This window comes from Pseudorca crassidens, chromosome 4, assembly GCF_039906515.1.
Source record: "Pseudorca crassidens isolate mPseCra1 chromosome 4, mPseCra1.hap1, whole genome shotgun sequence".
Taxonomy (NCBI): Eukaryota; Metazoa; Chordata; class Mammalia; order Artiodactyla; family Delphinidae; genus Pseudorca; species Pseudorca crassidens.
The window spans coordinates 72,379,385-72,398,628 of record NC_090299.1 but is presented as its reverse complement, the minus strand read 5'-3'; the positions used below and the strand labels follow the sequence as shown (position 1 = coordinate 72,398,628).

Below are 19,244 nucleotides of genomic sequence, written 5' to 3'. Positions count from 1 at the left end.
CTAGCCTCATGAGACTGTCATACAGGGCCACACTGTGATTTTCATTGCCCTTAGCACTTTTACCTTCATGGCCCTCTTCCTGTATCAAAATCTCTCTATATATATATTTATGTGAAGAAATATTTATTAAATATTATAAAAATTATATATAAATATAGTTATTTGATTTACACATATGCAATTACATATATAATTATATTATAGTTTCATTGGTATAGAGACAAATAATATTATATATCAAAACATTATCTTTGGGCTTCCCTGGTGGCGCAGTGGTTGAGAGTCCGCCTGCCGATGCAGGGGACACGGGTTCGTGCCCCGGTCCGGGAAGATCCCACGTGCCGCGGAGCGGCTGGGCCGGTGAGCCATGGCCGCTGAGCCTGCGCGTCCGGAGCCTGTGCTCCGCAACGGGAGAGGCCACAACAGTGAGAGACCCGCGTACCGCAAAAAATATATATATGTATATATCTTTGACCAAAAAGTTCATTTTTTTCTTCTCATTTTAAAAGAAATCAATCCATTTTCATGGGTCGCTAACAGTCCTGTGGGCCCTAGGCATCGTGCATTCTGTGCCTAGTACATAAGTCATCTCTGTGGTCATAGCCCCCATTTGCACCCGTCTGCCCAGGACAGGACCATAGCTCGCGGTAGGGAACAGTGGGCATTTTTCTCCTCTCAGGTAGTCCCGTGACCATCATGAAGCAGTCCATGCAGCTGCCCAGGAGCTGTTCGGTTTGGTCCTGAAGTGACAGCTGAGCAGTGAGGGAACTAGACTCACATGGAGGGAAGGGTAGGGGCAGGAGTCCTCTGGCTTAAAACCCTCATATCCTATAGGGGCCAATTTCTCTGAAACAACTCCACTGACATGACTTCCAGCATTCCTCCAAGGGCCATGGCCAACCACACAAGAGTCATCATACTCAGAGCAGCCCAAAGCCCTGGCTTTCTGTCCAGTATTTATAGTTCCCCCAGTCTAATGCAATTTACTAAGCAAGGGTCATTTTTATCATAAGCAATCTTGCCTGGCTAGAGTTTGACATTCTTCCCTTATCAGGTTTCCAAGGAAACAGAGCTAGAAAGTTAACCAAAGGCCAGATTCTTATGTAGAAGGGAAGAGAGGTTTAATAATCCTTTGCCTACAACCAGCAACCTGCCAGTTATTAAGGAAATAGTTATATTAATGTTTCAGTCCAGACTTTACGGTGTGTCTGTGGCAGAGACGATGCTATACATGTTCCCCAAACTCCATTTCCTTTTCCTTCTGGCATAGTTAGACCACATTTTCCAGATTCTCTTGCAGGTAAATGTAGGTTTGTGACCAATTCTGGCCAATGAACAATGGGCAGAAGTAATAGAGATCACTTTCAGGCTGAGCTCATAAAATCTCTCTGGAAATCCTCCATACTCTCTCTCTTTCATCCTCTGCTGATGAGATGCAAAGGCTTCAGTGTGGGATTCCAGTGCCCTAGGGACTGGTGGGGCTACTCCATAGCAGGAGCCTGGGTGTCTGAATGATTGTGTAGGCCCTGCACCGTAGGGCACAGACCCCGTCCTGCCAGCACACACTGGATGTGGTATAAGCGAGAAATAAGGATGAATTTGTCTGTGTTTTTAATTCCTCTCCTTCCCCCCCCCCCGAAAGATGAACTAACAGTGAATGTTTGATAAGGAAAATTAAATTACTCTGGTTAACACTCTTATGTAGACAAACTACACGACGAATCTCCCCTCTGGTCCTTTTTAACATGTGAGGAAAACTTGTGAGCAGGGCACTAGGGCAAGACATCTGTCTCCCCATCACCACCTTCTATGGTTCTTTGCTGAGAATTGGGTAGCTTCTGGCTGAATAGAAAATTCCATGACAGTTAGAGGATCGTCATCTAAGAAGCTACTGCCAAAAGCTATTCATTTCAATCAGATTTCAGTGACATGTTTTGGGGCAGAAAAAAGTCCAAACTAAGTAAGGAAGGAGCCAAAAGTTCTCATGATTAAAACCCTTCTTGGGAAAACTAAGAAATGTGTTTGCTAAGAAGTCACGAGACTAGTACTGCTTTGTACCTAAGAAAGTCTTTTCCCAAATCGTGCTCTTTAAATGGACAATGTTATTTAGTGGTTCTGTGCTTAGTCGTTTTAAAGAAGAAATTGGAAAGCTGAAATTGGAGCAAGGGAGAGAGCAGGATCCCTAACCCTCTACGCTTCCTTCTTTCCCTGTCTCACAGTCTGCATGGGGGCTTCTGGAGCCCTGAGAGCAATCCTGTCACCCTGGTACACTGTACTTTGCACAGAGGAGGCCCTAGGCATAGTGTTTTAGCTGGACAACAGGACCAACTTTTTCCTATACCTGAGCTCTTCTCAGGATCACTACTCTTCCTTCTTACAGAAGGTACATCTTACGGGGAGCAATTGCCTCTTTTGTTTTCTGTAGGTTGGGGTATACTCTCTCCTGTTTTAAATGTGACAGCGTATGTGTACTTCTCTGTGGTTCTGCTTAATGTTATTCTATATAACTATATGTAGACTAACAAAAAACAAATAACTGTAAACCCCTGGAAAGAAGAAATGGCCTTTTTATTTCTTTATCTTCCCTTTGTGCTTTGTATCAGTTAGAATTGCATTCAGTTGCAAGTAACAGGATCTGAAACGTAAGGCTTAAACATGCAAGGTTTTGTCTTGTCACATAAGTAGGTCCTGATTCAGTACATCCGTGTTATGTTTATAGTGGCTCCACCAGTCTCCACTGACCTGGGTTTCTTCCAGCCCTCTGCTCCAGTATCTCTAAAGAATGGCCCTGTCTTACACAGTGGCTGCTGGAGCTCCAGTCGTCACTTGCATGTTCCAGGCAGCAAACAGAGAAAGGGGAGGAAAGCATACCCTTCCCCTTTAAAAATAGAAGACTTCTGAAAGTCCCACTCCCCTTCTACTTACATCTCCATTGCCCAGAACTTGCAGACCCAACAGCAAAGAAGGCTGGAGAATGGAGTCTTTCAGCCAGTTGATCATGTGCCTGTCCAAAAACTGGATTCTATTTCTAAAGAAGCAGTCAATGAATATTTGATGATAATGATGATAAGGTAGCAGAGTATTGGCCAAAGGACTTCTCCATGGAGAGCAGTTTAAAGAGATTAAAGTTTAAGAGATTAAATATCCGGAAAGGCTGAGATGGTAGAAAAGTTTTCAAGACAATTTACTCAGGGAAGAGGATTTGTAGAATTCAGAGGCCATTCCATGACCTTTTTTTTTTTTTAACATTGAAAACATTTATTGGATTGTTTTATGATTCCAGAAGTATACCTGTCAATTTCTAAAATTTAGAAAAAAAAGAAAATAATGTCCCCTACTCCCAGAACCTAGAGTTAGCCCTTGTTTACATTTTGGTGTGCTTAACTCGAATCTCTTCCATGCATAAATAATTTATTAATTTTGAAGAGGTGAGGGAAAAAAAGGCCATTCTTGCCGTTTGTGTGTATGTGTGTGTGTGTGTGTGTGTGTGTGTGTGTAGTGGTGTTTTAACTGTGCTTTTTAAAAAAAGAATATAGTGAAAAGGCTTCCTCTCACCTTTGTCCCTTGTCCGGTCCCCCACTCCATGATCACTGCTCATGGTGATTCTGTATATCACACCAGAGTTTATTTTTTGCATGTTTCAGCAAATGCAAACTTTCATATTTCCTTTGGCACATTTTACACAAACGCCCATCATACACACTGTTCCTCACCTTGCTTCTTCCACTCACGATTTATTCTGCACCTTGCTTTTTACCATCAGCACAGAACTTCCCTCTTCGCTTCCATAGCATTCCTTCGTGTGGATGTATCCCATTTATGAAATGAGTTTCTAATCTTTTGCTATTATAAACCATAAACAGTCCTTTGTGGATCTCATTTGAATATATTAGCATATTTGTAGGATAAATTCCTAGATGTGGAATTGCTAAGTCAGATGCATTTGTAACTTTGATAGATATTGCCAGATTACTCTCTACACCGATTGTAACAATTTACACTCCCACCAGCAGTATATGAGCGTGTCTGTTTCCCCACAGCCTCATCAAAAAAGTATACTTTCAAACCTCTGTATTTTTGCCTGTATGATAAATTTTTAAAATCTATGTTGGTATTAGGAAGATTGACTCACAGTTTTTGGTTTTTTCAGTTTCTGTGTTATCGGTGTCTCTGCCCAGTGCTTTCCCTTTCGTGAGCATTTGCCTGTGAGATCTCTGGGCACGCAATGGTCTATTTGACTAATAAGCAGAGGAGAGCTGCACCCTCAACTCAACAGCTGCTATTTCTCCCTGCATCTTATCCTTGATAAATGCACCAGTTCCCTTCTAGCTAAACGACTGTTTATGATTTTGATGGTTTATACCCTGCTATATTTCTAAGGTATTTCAAGTAAGAAAGTTGGAACAAGGGGGAAATAAGAGTAAAAAATGACTACGAAAAGCAAGATGAAGCCAGAGGTGAAGTTAACATACCAGATATCCTCCACACTGGCTAGAGGCCGGTTACAGATTTGGCCAGTGCAAAGACAGGAACAGTTCATGACATCTCTACAGTGCTGTCATAGCCTGGCTTTCCTGAGCCTGTAACAGATATAGCAGAGTGCTTTGAGGGAAGACATTCCTCTTCCTTCACCCTTCATGCTCAAACTGGGCTGCCAAACGTATCTGGAGCAGCAGAGGTAGCAACAAGACTGGGAGGGAGGTGGTCCAGCCGATGCGAAGGGAAGGAGAGAGGAAAAGCTTGGTAGTGAGGAGACACAAGGAAAGAGGTGGGGGAACATGCTTGGAATATACATTGGTCAGAGGCAGCTGCCTACAAATACTACCTAAATGTGGATAGGTTTAGCACCATTTACCAAACTGTAGTTGCTGTAAATTCACATCAGCTTAATTCTACTGAAATTCTCATAGTCTGTGTGGCTTGCTTTCTCTAAGCCCTGACCTTGGTCAGATTTCTTTGGGCATCTTGGCTGCTTTTTCTGGCCAGTTTGTACTTGGAGTTGACCTCTCTAAAAGACGGAGGGATTGCTTTGGACTTGGATAGTGACAATACATTGTAAGAAAACATTCGGGATCCTAGCGGAAGGGAGCATAATTCTAAGAATGTTTAGGAGATTGTCTTCCTGTCTATATCAACTGACAATACTTTGCTTTTCAGTATACTTCATGCAAAAAATTGTCACTTTAAATCTAGATTGAAAAATTAGCCATACTAGGATTATAGCTCTGGTGAGAGGCATTTGCTTATGGAAGGGAGTGTGAGGAATAAAAAATAGTGCTAGTGTAGTGGGATAAAAGTTTCCCCCCCAAATCAATGTTGTCATATTGTCTTTTCACACATGGAGAATCACAGCCATTGCTCAGTATCAGAATAAACTGGTTTTGCTTCGTTTGGTGCAGAGAAAGCTACCCTCTCTCTAGGCAAAGCAAACAAACCCTTTTACTTACAGCACAATGTTTTGTCTTTGCAGGCATCCTATAAGCCGTTGTTGAAGCAGGTTGTGGAGGAAATATTTAATCCCGAGAGGCCAGATCCCATTGACATTGAACACATGTCTTCAGGCCTCACTGATCTCCTTAAAACTGGATTTAGCATGTTCATGAAGGTAAAGTAACCATGACGAGGTAATCCTGAGTGTAATGCTGTCTTTGCTGGGCTTGAAAATGCTGGTACCCCCTTAACCCTGGCGAGTACCACAAAGGAGAACGTCCAGTATTTGGCCCTTCTGAAATCGGGTGCAATCTTCATTTAACTTTTGGTTATAAGCAGCCTGACCTTCCGGCCTCATACAGCTTCCCTTGACCTAAGCATTATGATCTTTTCTGATCAATAGGTAAGGACACAAGCCCTCCAGGGTAGCACTATTGAAAACTTCCCTCGTGGCCCACACTTTCACTTAACAGGAATCCACATACCATTCACAGATCTTAGTGGCAGCCCGGTGCTCTTAATTCTAGAACTTACTATGTGGGATAATGAGTAACTCTGCTCAGTTGTATAACTAGCATCACCCCAAAATCCATTTGAAAATGACTTTTATTTGGGCTTAGCAGACTCCTGGGTGACAAGCATGAGAATTTCCCTGGCTAGTATTAAGGGTAGGTCAAAATTACTGAACAGCCTTTGCAGTGGAGATGAAAGGAGGAAAAGTACACAAATGTGATCTATTTTTAACCCACTATAAAGTTTCTAAATTTAAAAAGATCTAAACAAGATTACAGGCTGACCTCCTCTTCTATGCCAGGATTTCAGTTGTAATAACTCTTGGAAATAACAGAATGTTTTGCCAGCTTCAAAGCATCTTTGAAATCATGAATTAATCTGCATAGAAGATCAGGCCTTTCAGAGTTCAATAAATGCATGTGCCAGGAAAACTGGTCCACTCCAAAAGCCGGAGGACGGAAGCCAATCAGACTCTAAACCAAGCAGTAAACGGCTGGAATGGACACCCAGTCTCCTTCCCAGTGGTCCCAGTTATCATCAGCTTCTGATGCAACGCGCGACTGGTGCATTTTCCCTCTGTTTTTTTTTTTTTTTTTTTTTAAACAATGCAGCACAGTTCAGCTTCTCAAAAGTGTTCGTGGACTCCCATGTTAAATGTAAGCCCAGGGTTGTCCAGCAGCCCTTCGTGGTGGCTAGTTTGTACAGAAGCTTCCAGGCTAGAGGTGGTCTCTGACCTTCTCCACCCGAGCACCCTATTCCTTCATTCATAAGCTTGGACTTAACCTTGGAGAGAGACTAAAATAACAAGAGTGGACTTTCGTGCCCTGATCCGTCAAGTCTGAGGACGGCTCATTTTGTCCTTTCGCAGTCAGGCTGCTGCGTCCGTGGTCAGGGCAAGGGCACACGTGGAGGCGCGAACCTGTCTGCACTCTGCTTACTGCAGGAGTTTCTAATTTGCAAGGAGGCACGGTGTCAGTGAGAGGAGGCCTTAACTCGCTCTTAGGCCAGTGATGTTCTGCGGAAAGAACTGTGTCCTGGCGAAAGGGTTCTGTGACCAAATATGTTTGGGAACCCATGGGATAAACAGAAAATTAACCCGAAATTCTTTGCTGTCAGATTTCACAGTGCCTTTAATGTGCTAACGGACTTTGCAACTCTCTGGAGGCCAGCATAGACTGTCTGTTGTAGGAGGACTGTCCACTTGCATTTTCCATCACTGTTCATGAACCGTGAGACATCACATTTTTAAATTACCCTTTTAAACTACACGGAGTGTTTTCTACAGCTCTTCTTGCGGTCGGAAGCTTCGCTGTCCTAAGGGGAGCTTTGCCTGAGAGGATGTTTAGAACCGTCCTGGGCCAGCACTGGCCTGCTGTGTTTCTCTCCATTCAAATCCTTGGAATTAGAGCTCATGAAGAGATGCCCCCGCCCCTGGAGACTGATCTCAAAGAGAGGTTTCCATGTAATGGATTTAAGAAAAAGGAATGTGTGTTCTTCCAGCAGCTGTCAGCATCCACTCCTCGGCCCGCAGCTGCCGGGCCTCTGCTCTCAGTAGCCAGGGGCTCTCATCTCTCTGCAGGGGGTGGGAGAGTCTTGGTGGGCTGGCCCAGTAGCCCTCCTCACCCCAGCAGCCCAAGGGAGAATCATTTTGTTCCATTTCTACATGGGCCTCTGTGGCCGGCTCTTCCCATCATTCCACAGAACTTGGCAAGGAAAGTTACCTCTGGCCCATGTGTTCAAAGTTTAAACAAAATTGGGATAAATGGAAAAAGGAACTGCAGGGCTTTGAGGACCTAACAGTGACTTCTCAAAGACCTCCGTCTTTGAGATGGGGGATGATGCCATCAGGAGAAGTGTCTTCTACGTTGGTTTAAGGCCAGTGGAAAGAAGAGGATGTGGATAGAAGAGATGGAGCCTCTCATGGCCACGGCCATTCACCAGTCTCCCTGGTCCTGTTCTCTGATGCTTTTCACTACCAAAGTCAAACAGCTAACCTGTGGTCAGCTGTACCAGGGAATCAGCCATTCTCAGGTTCAAACCTCACAACACCCCTTTCATTATCCCTGCTTTCCCCGTGGGGAAACTGAGGCTGAGAAAGCTTAAGCAGTAGATGTGAACTTCCAGAAGGCCCAAATTGGGTCATCCTCCCCTCCGTTCTCAGGTGTTTTCCAGACAGCACACAGGAAATGGGACAGCAGGATTGGTTCCCAGGTCAGTCTTATTCCAGAGCCCGCGCTCTTAACCACATTTCTTGGCGCCAGGATGCTGCCAGGTGTTTTCTTGGAAGTTAAATATTCATGTGTCATTAATTCTTTTCTTCCTGATGACTCATTAGCACAGATGCTTTCCCTCTCCAGTATCTATGCAGCTCCTCAGTCAGCTCCACGCCCGGACTGGTCATCCATGTGAGGGAGCTCTCCCGGGGTCATCTGCTGTTACCCTGTCTGCTTCTCTGGGACTTGGTCCCGGGACTCACTGGCAGTACAGCCCCAGGAGAAGAAATTTGCGCAGTGGTGTGAGCTGCTTCCACACACTGCATCTTCATTCTGTATCAGCAGCCAACAGCCATTGCTTTCGGGCCACTTGCTGCCCTGCTCTTTGCCTCTGGGACCTGCTTCCCCCCTTCTCACTCAAGACCCACTGATGCTGTGCCTGAAGGGAACAAACAGACAGAGCCTGATGAAATAAAGGTGTCCACGTGGGCTCCTTCTGTGCTTGGGGTACTGTCGCCCAAATGGGAGAGCTGTAGGGCTGGAAAGGGAGCTGAGCTGCTCATCTGTCCCCGTCCTGTCTGTGGACTCACAGGTGGTTTCACAGATGACTTTGGCTCAGTCACCAGAGGCAGTATCTGTAGCCTACGCGGGGGGTGAGAAGCCAGCAGGAAGTGTTCTGGGAAAGAGACCAGCAGACATTACCGCAGAGTGTACTGGGGGTCCCCATGACGGTGATAGGAAAAACATAGGACAGGGTTTTCCAGGCCTCAGTGTCTCGTCAGGGCTCTGGACCTTGTGTGCGCACTTTGTGACTGCACTCATTCCTTGCTTTATCATTATACGTGTTAGGTATCTTTCTCCAGACTAGCATGTTCTAACTGAACGGCTTCATCCACTGCACATCAGTGAATCAAGATCTCAGTTCAATGTGTTGTAATCAGCACTTCTTAACGAAGAAAAATAGAACAGGCTAGCAACGTGAAACCAAAAACTGAGTCACACATACATACACACTTGCGATTTAAATGAATTTCTTGCTTTCGGCCACAATCAAAAGGAGGTGAGGGCTTCCCTGGTAGCGCAGTGGTTGAGAGTCCGCCTGCCGATGCAGGGGACGCGGGTTCGTGCCCCGGTCCGGGAGGATCCCACATGCCACGGACCGGCTGGGCCCGTGAGCCATGGCCGCTGAGCCTGCGCATCCGGAGCCTGTGCTCCGCAACGGGAGAGGCCACAACAGTGGGAGGCCCGCGTACCGCAAAAAAAAAAAAAGGAGGTGAAAGCTATGGCTATGCGAAAGGAGGGCTGATCTGGGTCTCATTCTTTCCTGCATCCTCAGCATGGGGCACCTGCATGGGCCTTACACACAGCAGGCACCCGCTAAAGGTTGGGAGTGGCCCTGTGAGGACGCCCATTCAGAGAGCAGCAGGCTTCAGTCAGTGGTTCCTCTTTCCAGCTTACTGCCCTTAAGCCGAAGCTACGTTTCAACAGCTTCACGAGGGAGAAAAGGCAGCAGCCAGACCAGGCAACTCCAGTGACCCTCAGCGTATTCCCTGACCCTCCTTTGCAGCAGCTACTAAGCAAGGCGAAGCCGGTCACTGTTCTGTCATTATGTCACCCCAGAGAAGCAGCGGCCCACGGGCTCCCGCTCACTGCCCAGCACTGCCCTGCTGGGGGAGACGGAAGCCCACCTCGCCTCTGTCAAAGAAACCTGGTGGGCTCGTCTTCTGTCCACAGACAGCATGGAAATCTGTTTCTTCCACCTTCTTTGTCTCTCTGGAGAAGAGAACGGAAGCAAAGAGGCTGGTTTTGTAGTGTGAAGACTCGGAGGAGCCAGCAGGAGAAATGTCCGAACAGTGTTAGGCAGGGGGGTGCATGTTGTCAGGGGAGGTTTTGGGGGTCGCTTGTCTATTCCACATCTCTCACTTTTCTGTTTGCTTTTGTAAATAATAGAAGGCCATCTAGTTTATGCTCTATTAACACCACTGACCTCCTTCTACTGCCCATGTTTGTTTTCAAGAGGCAATAGGGAGTGGTGGTAACGTCCGGAGTCAGGTGGTCTGGGTTAGAACTCGAGCTCCCGCACTTACCAGCTGTGTGACCGTGGGTATGTTGTCACTTAAGCCCTCTGTGCCTAAGTTGCCTCATCGGTAAAATGCGGATGATAGTAGTACCTACTTTACAGGACTGTGGTGAGGATTAAGTGAGTTCATACATACAGAGGATTTACACCAGTACCTGGCCTACAGGAAGTGCTGAGTATGTACTTGCTATTTTTATTTGCACAAGTTCGTGATCCTGGCCAGACTGTGGCTCTTGGGAAAAGAGCCACCTTGAGTGTCTTTGTATTGCTGTACAGAGCCCGTGTGGGGGCATTTGGTGCATACAGATTAACCGCTGAGTGAACAAATGAATCACACAGGAGAGAACTGACACCTTCCCCCAAAGTCACAAGCATCTCCTGTCTCACTGCCGACTTGCTCTTGCTAAGAGACATGGACTTTCTCTGCCTGTGGGCAGCCATGTTTATACGGCTGTGCGGTGTTTTTCCAGACCCCCTTTCTCTTCTATCCTGTGAGTCCCGGCTTGATGTCCTCGGTCTCAGCAGACACAGACCCTCCCTCCTGGAGCAAGGTGTGGGAGCCGGTGAAATTCTGTGCCCGTGCCGTGACAAAATGGCTCAAGGGAAGAGAGCCCAGCTGGGCTAGACCCTGGCCGCCTGGCACGGAGGCAGAAGCCCAAGACAACTCGGACCCCAGGCTCCACCAGGAGCACTTCAGAAGCTCCGCCTCTGCCCCGCAAGCACTCCTCGATCAGCCCCAGTGCTGTAGGGAGGCCTCGGAAGTGGCTCACAGAAATCAATCTTATTGATGTAAATGTCCGCAGACAGTGAAAGTTAGGAAGAATGCCTGTGTGTCCAAGACTCTCTGCCTCAAATAAACCCTGTGTGAGAGGGAATCAAGGCAGCTGTGTTTAGCCCTTACTAAAGTCGGAACCTCATCTGTGTCAGGCTACAACTTGTTAAAGTCACTTTCTTTTCATTGCTTTAGCTTGTTTTCCTGTATAAATCAGACCCTCCACAGAAGTCTCTCATCCCCCGCCCAACCCGTTCTGGTTATCGCTCGTTACATAAGAAGCCATGTCAGAACACCGGCGTAAAATATTATCCGTCATTTATTTTGTTCATGTATCTGCTCTCTGGCAGAGCTCAGCAGAGAAGAATTCGCCTCCAAGATGGTCCACTCCCATGGTCAGCAGATTGATGCTGATCACCAGCTGGTAGCTCAACCCGGCCCGTGAGCTACAGGACTCAGTTCCTCTCCACACAGGCCCCTCCACGTAGCCTGAGCTTCCTCACAGCATCCCAGGGACAGGCATCCTAAAAGAGATTGCCAGGTGGGAAGCCTCAGAAGCCACAGGGCATCACTCCTCAGTATCCTGTTGGTTGAGGCGGTCACAAATGCCCACCTGGATTCAAGGGGAGGGATATACTGTCTTCCTATGAAAAAGGGAACCAGAGCGTGCGAAGCAGAAACCATCGCTGAGGCCGCTTTAGGAAAATGCAGTCCGCACTTTACCTCAATGTAGGAGTGGCTGTCCGGCCCATCAAGGGCAGTGTTCGGCTAATTCTAGTTTTCCCTTCAATCTAGAGGACAGAAAATGTACTTAGGCTTCTGATCTGCTTTCAAAATAAGCGAGCCCAGAAAGACTTTGATAATCAAAGGCATGCCTGCTATTTGCCCACAATCATTTTAAATAATATAATCTAAGGAAAAAAAAAAACCTTTCTGAGTGACGAGCTGGAGGACTTTGCTCTCCCAGGTTCCCCCCATCAGGCCCTGTCAAGGAAAGCAGGCAGGCTGGGGAGCAGAGCTGGGTGCCCACGAGATCATTCTTCCTGCAGTTCTGAGCAAGTGTTCGGAGTCAGCTCAGCGCACTCCTCCACCAGAGGCTAGACCTGTGGTTAGCCACACGGAGCTGTCGGCTTCAAAGGGCGGTGCCCTGGGGGGAGGGGGACTATCAAACTCCGAGAGAAACAGCTCTGACAGAACGTCACATTTTTTAAACGGTCAAGTCTTCTCTCCAAATGCCTGTGCGTGGAGCACCTTGATCCCTGTAGAGAAAAGCTTGATAGTGATCTAATAAATAAAGCGAACCATACCTTACCACTCTCACAATTTAATTTAAAACGAGCATGTCTAATAGGCAGCACTTTGAAAATGCGTTTCTGGAATTTGTGGTTTGGATTTCAGTCTCCTGAAAATAATATATTTTATATCTACTCCATGTGTTTGGACTCCAACTTGTTTTGACTAAAGGACTTGATTTGTCAAGATGTTTTCTCCGCTGGAACTGCTGTGAGGGCCGTCGGTTGTATCTAATGAACTTACGCGAGGCCCTTTTACCTCCTTTTAAGAGCATTGTGAAACTTTGTGTGGTTGTTGTTCCATTTCTTATATGGCTGTGCTTCATTGGAAAAAAGAAAAGATTTATGAAAAACACTCAAAGAAGACCCAGTGCTTGCCTCTGGGCCCTTAGTATGAGTTCCTGCGAGAGCTCCATGGCCTTAGGCAGCAATAGAAAAGGGCCCACAAGGAGAGAGGGCACAACTGCTCAGGGTAGCCCTAAAAAGCTGGAGGTGGTGAGGGGGTAAGAGTTGAAACACTTCAGTGGCAATTAAGCTGCCACCAGGTCGCACGAACTCCATCAAAGAAAGTCCTCATCATGAGGTCCGAGGGGGCCTCTCCGGGAACCTAAGGGCGGCAGTGCGGTGGGCCTCAGGAAGGATTGGGCCCGAGAACTAGAAAGCCAGCAGGAAACCAGACAGTTCTGAAGGCTTGCTGTGGCCTGCAGAAGCTGCCGAGAACAGCCCTAGCACTGTGTACATGCTCAATAAGTATGAGCTGAGTGAATGGCTGGAGAGCTCTGCCACAGCTTCTGGTGCTTCTTAAGAGCTCAGCTTTGACTGGGCCTCGTCCATCTTAGGTCAAGTCTTGATTCCCAGTGAAGGGTCTCGAGTGGGCCCAGCCTGGGTCGGGGCCCATTCCTGAACCGTTCAGTTGAAGTTGGGGGGCACGATCACACCATAAGTACATGGCTGCCAGGAGCCCACCCCATGGCCACGGGGATGGAGGAGACTATTCAATGTGTGGGCGGGACAGATACCTACAGATGCATCTACAGCAGCGGTGAAGGATGCTGTAAGGATAAAGGGCAAAAGTGATGAGCCTCAGGTGCCATTTGATGTCAGATCCTTGCACTGGGAAAGCTGGACGTGCCTGGAGGTCATCTAGTCCCTCTCCTCACTGTTTGCACAAGAAAAATGAGACTCAGACGTGAAAAGTTGGCTTAGGTCCATTATACTTTATGGCATTTCTGACAAGAGGAAAACATCTTAGCATTTGGTGTTTGTTGATTAAATCAGCACAAGTCTTGGAATCTATTTGCAATACTATTTATAACTGTTGTTTATATTTTCTTCTTCTTAATTATGCTACATACTGTGGTTTGATTTTTGTCTAACATTCGCTAAATTTGATCCATAAGGTCTAGTGAGATGGATTTTGGTAGGAATCGTGAAACAAAAACTTGGTTTTGGCAGGCGACGAACTTTGTTTGCCTGTGAGCAATTATCAAGAGCCTCTTGTGTGCTAGTCACTCTTGTGGGGAAGGAAGATACAGAGACAAAGTAGCCATCCTACCTTCCATGGCATAGCTTACATTGGAGAGCTTACAGTTTGTTAGGGAGATGGACAAGAACACTGAGGGTTGAGGGGACGAGAGATAAGTGGTATCTGGGTGGGGTGCGAGGACACAGAGAAGGGGGAGCTCAGTGTGTCCAACCAGTAGGAGTGAGGAACAAAGTGATGAAATGCCGAGCTACACGAAAGGAATTCCAGGTAGCTCCAAATGGTTGGGTCTAAGAGCAGCCTGTAAAGAGTGGAAGAAGGTAAGATAGAGAAATAAGCAGAAGGCAGATCACGAAGGGCTGGAGGCTTGACATTCGACCAAAAACAATGAGGTTCCATGGAATGTTTTTTAGGAATTTATAACCAGTGTATGTGTTATAAAGATCACCTGGAAGCACTGAGAGAGGGGGTGGGGGAACATGGCCAGACTAGCATCAGGCTGGGGAGAGAAGGTGAGAAGATGAGAGGTGGGGTGAGGTAGGGGCCGAGGGAATGAGGGCAGTGATGCAGCGCCGGAGGGTCCCACAGGACCGGGCATTGATGGGATGTGGAAGTAAATGAGAGAACATTGTCCAGGGTCAGTCACCCAGTCAGGGATGGCTGGATGGCAGGTGGTAACGTTCTCTCTGACTTGGAAGCAGGAATGGAGAAGAAAATAACTTGCATTTTAGAGTTTAGGTGCCTGTGAGACAGCTTTGCAGCTCAGCAGAGCTGAGGGGCCACTGGCCCATGTGAGGCCCAGACCGTGGACAGGATAGGGCCACCCAGGGACGGTGTTTGCGAGAAGAGGCCCAAGCAGTCAGGAACACAGTACATGATGGGGCAGGTCAAGCAAGAGGAGAATCCATGAGGAAGAAGAGACACTGAGAGGGCTTAGGAAGCAGAGAGGGTTGGGGAGGAAGTTTCTGGAAAGCGGAAGCCATCCACTGCAGCAAATGCAACAGTTAGGCTGAGCTGATGGCAGAGTGACTCTGGCAGATGGCAGCCTTTGCGATGAGATTAAATAAAGACCCACGAGGAACCTGGTAATTGGCTGACGTTGCTGAAGAACTAAAAGTACAGAGTTTTAAGAGATGAAAGCTAGTAAAAATGCTTTCAGTTTGAAGAATCTGTGTATAAATGAGAGCATGTGGAATGTATCCCACTCTGGTATGAGACAGACCTGGATTCTGTCTCAATGCTACAGCTTATGAATTGGAAAACTTGGGACAAGTCACTTCACCTCTGTAAGCCTCACTGTCTCCATCTGTAAAATGGAGCTTCTACCTACTTCATAGAGTCTAAGATTGTGCTGAGTAACGCTTGCCCCACCCCCTGTTTTATTTTCCTCCGCAACACTTATCACCTTCTTCACTTACCAATTTACTTTTGTATTTTGTCACTCTCCCCAATGAAAATATAAACTCTGTGCAGCAGGGAGTCCTCTCGGGTTCGTTCGCTGCGGAGTCCCCAGTGCCTAGAGCAGTGTCTGGCCCATAGTAGTTGCTCAATAAATATTTGTGGACTGGATGAATAAATGAGTAAAAGGTTGTGCTAGATGTAAAGTGTTTGGCGGCAGTGGCAGTGCTGTTACTTCCTCCTGTTGGGAGAAAAACCATTACCAAGCCACCTTCAAAGTCAGCATGGCGGGTCTCAGGGCCCAGTGCCCTTTGGGCCAACGCTCCCATTACGCTGTCTCCCTCCTACGAGGCCCGGCCCATCGTTGGAGGGTGGGGGACCTGACCCTTGCCTGTGCTGGGGACAAGTAAGTCACACATGTAGAGAAACAGATTGGAGGAGAATCAGCAGCTGGGTTCTTGGAACACCTGGAGAACTCCAGAGAAATGGGGAGCAGAGGAAACCCTTCTCATAGAAACCAGTCAGGACATCAAAGAGTGCTCTCGGGACCACAGCTGCAGAGAAGGTGTCGGCAGCCCCTGCTTCAAAGGCTGGATGGATGGTGGGGAGAAACTATCTTCTCTGACCAGAACCTGACGTCTTAAAATCCCAGCCAGCGAAGGTTTAGAAAATGAAAGAAAGAGCAATGAGTCTGACTTGCTTTATTAATCTGTGTGTTTGTGACGGCAGTAATGACGCTTAAATCTTTCATCATCAAAGTGCCTTACACCATGAACCCACATACAAATGGGACTCGGCCGAACGTGGCTGGTTATAAGGAATGTGTTATTCTGATGGAAAAGACTGGAAAGGCTCCACTTCCCAATAGCCTGCCGATTTGACATGTTCTAAAAGGAAATCTGGTATCAAAACATAAATCTAAACAGAAACCAAAACGGCAAACAGCAACATGCATTAATGGGGCCCGTTAATTTGTACCACAATCAGCATTCCCTCAATTCGTTGGCCAAAGGGTATTGTTCTTTGTTGTTGCTGTTCATTTCTTTTTTCCTTTTCATCTTTCAATACATCCTTCCGAGATTCTCACAATGTACTTCAGAGTCCAGACTCTCTTATGGAAAGCATATGTCTTTGGGAACGTACTGTACCACTTGAAGTTCTGGAGCCAGTTGTATTTCTGTCCCAGCATTAAGTGAGAAACAATTGTTTGTAGGGTTGGAAGGAACCCCGGGTAGTTACTCAGCCAGGAAGAGCCACACGTAAAGCAAAGAGAGAGTGTCTAAAAGATCTCAAAGAAAAGAAGAATATCTCCAGTTACCCTGTGGACCTCATTCATTCATTCATTCATTTTATTCATGCAACATTTGTTGAAAGTTTATCATGAGCTAGCTCTACGCTCAGACCCCAAAATACCGAGATAAACATGATCAATCCCTACCCTCCAGTAGCTTACAGCCTAGGAGAGGAGATAGACAGGTCTATCAAGGTCGCAGTCCAGTGTGACAAGGCCAAGGCAGAGGTATCTGTCAGATTCGGGTCTTGGGGCAGGAGTTGAGAGGTGGTTAGGGAGAACTTTTTAGAGGCGAGGGTGCCTTTTAAAGAGAGTAAAAAGGAAGGAGGTACAGAAGGGGAGGCAGGGGTACTTTACACAGAGGAAACTGTCCGTGCCACATAAAACGAGATGACGCAGTTGGTGCTCTAACTGTTTAATAACTGGAATGTCATGGGCACAGACAGGCCAAAACCCACTGGTGTGGTCCCAACCAATGCCTGTGGGCTAAAGATCTTTCCTACTAATATGGACAAATCCCCAGGGTATATCATTGAGCAAAACTAAATCTGATATCGAGTGGCTAGAAGTCAAGATGGCCGTTACCCCTTGGTGAGGTAGTGACACGAAGGGGGCCTGCGTGGGGATCCAGAGTGCTGGCTTTCTGTTTCCTGATCTGGGTACTGGTCACAAGGATTTGTTTAGTTTGTGAAAATAAATTGAACTGCACACTTGTGATAAATGCTCTTTTCAGCGCAAATGTTCAGTAAAGTGTTGTATGTTTAACAAAAAGTTTTTTTTAAAAAAGGCCTTGCATTCATGGATGGCTCAAGTCCTTGGGAGTGACTCCAGCAAATAGTGCATATGGAGGAGATGAAAATAGAGGCATAAAGCAAAGCCATGTGAGAAGAGCCTTATATACTGAATTGAGGAGTCAGGAGTTAGGAGACTCCCCGGAAAGAATGTGAGCATGTGATGGCGCTGAGGGGTGTTTAAGAGTGTGGCCTCTGCAGTTTGGCCCCTGGCTCTAAGGTTTAGTCACGACGTGTAAACTTCAGTCTCTCCATCTGTAAAATACGCCAATGATTGTATTTGCCTCCTAAGGATTTTTGACAATCGGATAAGATAACGCACAAAAATTCAATAATAAATATTTGCACTTCCGAAAGCTTACTTAGGCAGGAACGAGGAGACTGGATTGGGGTGGGGGTGTGTGTGTGTGTGGCCAGACCAGGGACAGGGAGACAAATTAGAAGACTCTAACAATAATCTAGTAAAGAAGGAATGAGAGCCGACCAGAGCAGGGATAGTGGAAATCAAGGAGAGATCAGTGAATTGGAGGGGGAAGAATGAACAGGACTTGATCTGGGAGATGAAAAAGACAGCACAGTCCAAGATGACCCTCAAGGGTCTGGCTCAGGTGACTGTGAAGGAGGTGATGTTCTTAGAAAGTCAACAGAAGGAATAGACTTGGGGAAAGATCACGCATCAAACTTGAAATCTGTTGGGTTGAGGGATCTCAGCAGGCGTCCAGGTGGAGATGGCCACAGGAACTCAACAGTGATGCTAAAGACATAGATTTGGGAAGCATATGAAGGATTCTTGAAGGCATATGAGTAGACGAGGTCCTCAAGTGAGAGAAGCAAGGGGCCAAAGATGGAACCCTAAGGAGCGTCGACACTTCAAGGGCAGACCAAGAAAAGGAACCTGTGAAGGAATTTGAGAAGGAATCAGTGGAAAGGTAAAAGAAATAACCAAGACAGTGTGCTATTGTGGAAGCCAAGAAGGGTGTTATCCACTGTGACAAATGCCACAGAAATGTCCAGTTAAATGAAGACAAAGAACTGTCTATCGACTCCTACGTATGACGGCCATTGGTGACTGCAGTGAGAGCAGCTCCAGGGGAACGGTGGAACAGAAGCAGGATGGCCGTGTGTGTGTGGTACTCGGACTGGAAGACAGCAGTCAACAAATGCAGTCCAGGGGATAGAGCTACAGTGCAGAAGGTTGGGGGGTGGGGTGAGGTAAAGATCAAAGAGTTTTGTAACTTTTCCAGTGTTCACCACCACCCATTTTGAAAGAGTTTAGACCTACTTTTCCTTCTTTCTTTCTGCCTTTCATTTCTCTCCCTCCATTCCCCTATTTCTCTACCTCCCTCCCCCCCCGTCCACTCTGAGTTTCCTCTCCAGAAGCCAAGGTGCAACTTATATAACTGGAAATACTTACTGTATTACCTTTTTAAGTGTTTTTAAAACAAGACATCGAAAAGTGGGTATATTTAAGCAGGGGAGTCAAAAGAACCAAATTGAGAAAGGAGTTGGAGTTGGGGTAAGAGCAGGGGCTTCCTCTCTTCCTGTCAGCCTGATGTCCCACCCTGCTGCTCCAGGGGACCGTCCCTTGGCCCAAAGATGGCTTGTGTGTTAGTGGGTGTGAATGAGTACAGACATTTACCACCTTTGTCTACCCTCTCCTGGCTGGAGTCAAGCCTGTTTCTCCCACCTCGGGCTTCAGTGGCCATGCAGGCAGCTGACAGCATCCTTCCCATAAGGACTCCATTGCTGCTGTCCCGGCTGGGCCTCTGGCCTGCTCCCCCGACCTGGTGACCGCTTGCCTGCGGCGCTCGGCTCACAACACTTCTGCCCACTTCTCACCGAACCATCCCGGGCTTCCAGGTAGGGCTCAAACACACTGTCTTCAGGAACCCCCTCTCGTCCCCTTCAGTTAGTCACTAGGTCTATATGTTGGCCTTGCACATTTCCTGAGAGATTACTGGGAGACATTCTCATTTTAGTT

General features: G+C 46.9%; 1 protein-coding gene across 4 annotated transcripts in view; it reads left to right on the top strand.

Annotated features, from left to right (window-relative positions):
* The window catches only part of SCFD2 (sec1 family domain containing 2), a 414,129-nt gene that overhangs the window by 364,421 nt on the left and 30,464 nt on the right, over nucleotides 1-19,244 (top strand). For all 4 annotated transcript variants that reach the window (XM_067735963.1, XM_067735964.1, XM_067735962.1 and 1 more), the window contains exon 7: nucleotides 5,471-5,605. In XM_067735963.1, coding sequence (XP_067592064.1) covers nucleotides 5,471-5,605 — 135 coding nt within the window. The remainder of the gene's footprint in view (nucleotides 1-5,470; nucleotides 5,606-19,244) is intronic.